We start from the raw sequence: 4,129 nt of genomic DNA, 5'->3' as shown, positions 1-4,129 counted from the left end.
AAAATGAACACAAATATCACAATTTTTCATTTTTATTTTTATTTTTATTTTTTTAAGATATTTTCAACCGTGAACTCAATATGAATTTATTCAGTTGATGTACTACGTTATCTTAAAACAACTCATTCATTTTTTACACTTTAAAAATTATATTAGATCTCACAATTTTAATTTATATATTAATATTTTATTTATATTTAATTTTATTATAACTTAAAATATTAATTTAAATATTTCAATTAATATTATTATATATTATTTAAATTTAAAATAAAATTGAACTTAAATTTTATAATAATAATAAAAATTAAATGTTAAATACATGACATAAATAATTAAAAATAATAAAAGAAATTAATAAAAAAGATAACAGTCATAATTTTATTATTATTAAATTATAAATTCCAACAGTGAACTCGCCAAAAAATGAATTTTACATAAATAACAGTCTAATGTATTTGGCTACAGTTGGAGATGCTATTAAACGAGTTATCTTGTATATTATTACAATGTCAAAATTTTCTTTATTAATATAGGTGCAAGAACAAAAAGATCATAATATTCCTATAGACTAAGTAACCATGAGAACATAATACATGTTCTCAAAAATGTGTATATCAAGTTGCATACAATATATTTCATAGTGAGGAATAAATAGGCACGCCCGGTATGGTTGCACCAGCATCAACAATAAAAATATTTCCAGTCACATATTCAGAAGAATCGTGAATTAAATATCGAACTATTGAAGTTAATGCTGGATTTGAAGTGCCAAAACTTCTCAATGGTACTGTTTTTTTGGCAACATTAAGTAGCCAATGTTTCTCCATCAAATCTGCAGTAATTTCAGATTTGAAAAGTCCAGGTGATATTGAATTCACTCTGATTTTGTGTGCCCCCAATTCCAATGCCATCACCTGTACGTCAGTTATCATTAAATAAATTAAACGACATCGATATGTCTTTGTTTAACCGGTTAGATTCTGAAACATATTATTTAATATAATTTGTGAATATCAAAGAAACATAGGATTCTTTATAAAAAAAAGGAGCATTGGAGTACTACAAAATTATAGCAAAAACAACCTTACATATATATGAGTTTAATGTTGGAATTTAATTATGAGTAATTAGACTCACATTGATGAAGGCTATATTGAATATATAAGGAGAATGACCCATAAACTTAATGCCTTAAGGATGTGGTGTCTAAATCTCTTATGAATATTTGTTTAGTTACCACTCAAACTAACCACTTTATTTGTTTAAATAAATAATAAGAAAAATTAAAACAAATTTTAAATAATATAAATTAAAAATTATAAAAAATAAGATTTTTAAGTCATAATTTATTTTATCCTTAATAGGGGGTCTTGTTAGCTTACCGTTTCTTTTATTACTACGGCACATTTACAAACAAAATAAGTGAAATTATTGAGGAATCCAAAGAAATAAAGTACTAGAGAAAGGGTGAAATAGACACAAAAATTAAAAATAGATTGTTTAATTTATAAAATCGAATAATTTGATTAAAAGAATAATAATTACCTTTGTTAGCATATTGACAGCTCCCTTTGAACATGCATATGCAGTAGCTCCAGGCAGTTGGCCTCGATCTAAGCCAGCAATTGAAGAGATATTGATAATTGATCCTTTTATTTTTGCATCACGCATGAGCTTGCATACATACTTTGACACCAACCATGTACCGGTTATGTTTGTTCTAAATACTTTATTCCATTCTTCCTCAGATAATTCCAAGGGTGAACTCACATTTCCTAAGCAACACAAAAATTCATGAGAATTTTAAATTCTAACAATTGTATTTTATTCGTCGGAAAAATACCGTACAGATATAAAGAAGTCTGTTAATAGCGATTATTAATTTAATAATTATACAATTAATGATATTAATTGTTTCTTCATTCGTAATTTTGTTGTTTGAAAAGAGCGATTATTTATTTAAAATTGTATCAATGTTACGAATTTTAAAAAAGAAAATATATAATGAAATTAAAAAATTGGGCAAAAATTGAAATGGTCGAGGAACGAATTTGCAAACTTTAAAAATTTATAGCGAGGTATAAATTTTATTTTGGGACCTAGATGATTATAATTTTATTTATTGGGCCCTAATTATATAGCTGACCCGGTATTTTCTGGGCCTCAGGTACGTTTTTTCTATAACATAAGGTATTACAAAAAAACAACACAAAAATTTGTAGAATTTTTGGTGAAATGCAAACAAATTTCAATTTAAAAGAGCACTTAAATTATTAATTTAAATTCCAATTACCTCTAAAACCCGCGTTATTAATCACCACATCAATATGCCCAAAAACCTCCCACGCCTTCTTAACGTAATTCTCAATGACGGAGCCGTCGGCGGCGACATCAATTTCTACGGCAACGGCACGGAGGCTTCTTTCCTGATCCACCAACTGCACTCCTTGATTGATTTCATCGCAGAGCGACGCTAAGCGATCTACCCGACGAGCCGCAGCAATGACACGGCAGCCGGCTCGAGCGAGATCGAGACAGAATACACGGCCGATTCCGGCAGAAGCGCCAGTGACGAGCACGACTTTTCCGGCGAGATTGTGCCACGGTTCTAAGTCGTGGTGGTGGTTGGAAACTTGCATCGTTATATTTGGTTAGAAATGAAACTAAGAAATGATGTTATAAATTGGTATCTATATAGTTTTTTTTTTCTTTTTTTTTTTTTATTGAAATGAAAAATGGGAAATTTCAGGGAATGGAGAGTATAGAAAGATTGATGACATATTTGATAACAACAACCATGAACTTGGAAATAAGTTGCTACAGTAAGAAAATAATTAATGACTTTAAAGTAATTGATGACATATTCGTTATTAATATTAATCCACTGAGCATGACCTTCTCGTTGAGAGAATAAATTATTTATGTTTACAAATTTAGTCTCTAAATACAACTTAAGAATAATGTTTCATTTGACTTTAATTATTTTATTTTAATTTATCAAATTTCTTAATTATAAGCAATTAATAGGTGTATTTCAATAAATGAAACTAATTTTATAATTGAAATCAATAAAATTAATTATTTTTTAATAATTGTGCACAACTCAAATCAGATAATTAAAATGAGACCGTAGAGTAGTTGCAAGAACATAAATATTGTTAGGTTGAACGTCTTTTGTCGAGTTCGAATCCGGATTCTCAGTTATGTGAGTTAATTATGGTAAAATTTATTATTTTTTCTACGATAAAAAAAAAATAGTTACAAGGTGGTTTGAAGTTAAGATTCTTCAATTCTAAATGCTTAAACTCCATATTTACATATATTAATAAGAAATAAGAAATAATAAATAAAATAAAGAGAATAATAATGTTATTAAATTATCTTTATGACAAACCACTATTTTTGTCCTATAAAGTGTAAGATATAATTTATTTAATAACTATAGAAATTTTTTTTAGTAGAATTAATAGTATTTTTAAATCTATTTATTCTATATTTTCAAAAAATAAAACAAAATATTTCAACTGTTCTAGAGCAACATTAAGAACTCATGTAAAATTTTTCATCTTTTAGTTGAAGAAGAAAATAGTCTGTGTACTACTGTTCCAATAACTCGTGTTAGCAATATGTTCATTATTTGTTTCATGATTTTTCAATTTATAATTAATATTTTGAATATAAGCAATGTGCTCACTTTTTGTCTCATAATTTCTCAATTTATAATTATTATTTCTCTCATCCATACTATCTCCGTGCCTAAAGCAAGGGCTTTACACGCCTCTCCCTTGGGCCGGTATAGGAATTGTTTTAATTTTAATTATTTGAGGACTAATTTGAATATTTGGATGAGTTATCAATCAAAGTGAGGTTACCTTACATTTTCAATTATTAAAATGAGGGTTTATTCATTAATTTTACTAATCTCTCTATCTTTTAATAATTTTTATTTTTTTTGACTTATTGTTACTATTTTGTGAAGAACTTCCTATTTTGTTTTATGTTATTAATATAATTCACTATTTTTAATTATTATTATTTTTTATTTATTAGACTCAGAAAAAATAAGAGAAAGTTGTTAATAAAATATAATTAAATGACTAATTTATTTACAAAATAAGATAGATAT

At 26.6% G+C, this 4,129-nt stretch overlaps 1 protein-coding gene across 1 annotated transcript; it reads right to left on the bottom strand.

The window, feature by feature from the left end:
* Positions 1–358: 358 nt before the first annotated feature.
* Positions 359–2,764, bottom strand: LOC101505863 (uncharacterized). Its single transcript, XM_004515456.4, has 3 exons — positions 2,297–2,764; positions 1,549–1,778; positions 359–917 (listed from the first exon to the last, which is right to left on the bottom strand). Exons 1-3 carry the CDS (start codon positions 2,640–2,642, stop codon positions 639–641), a joined length of 855 nt encoding a protein of 284 aa, XP_004515513.1. The 5' UTR covers positions 2,643–2,764; the 3' UTR covers positions 359–638.
* Between the last annotated feature and the right edge of the window lie 1,365 nt (positions 2,765–4,129).

The sequence above is a fragment of the Cicer arietinum genome, chromosome 6, assembly GCF_000331145.2.
Source record: "Cicer arietinum cultivar CDC Frontier isolate Library 1 chromosome 6, Cicar.CDCFrontier_v2.0, whole genome shotgun sequence".
Lineage (NCBI taxonomy): Eukaryota > Viridiplantae > Streptophyta > Magnoliopsida > Fabales > Fabaceae > Cicer > Cicer arietinum.
This window is presented reverse-complemented; position numbering and strand designations above follow the sequence as displayed.

Coding starts and splice junctions, on each gene's coding strand:
- LOC101505863 (XM_004515456.4), bottom strand. CDS start 2,642: ATGCAAGTTTCCAACCACCACCACGACTTAGAACCGTGGCACAATCTC. Junction 1,779..2,296: donor TAATAACGCGGGTTTTAGAG/GTAATTGGAATT, acceptor TGTGTTGCTTAG/GAAATGTGAGTTCACCCTTG. Junction 918..1,548: donor CTGTCAATATGCTAACAAAG/GTAATTATTATT, acceptor ACTGACGTACAG/GTGATGGCATTGGAATTGGG.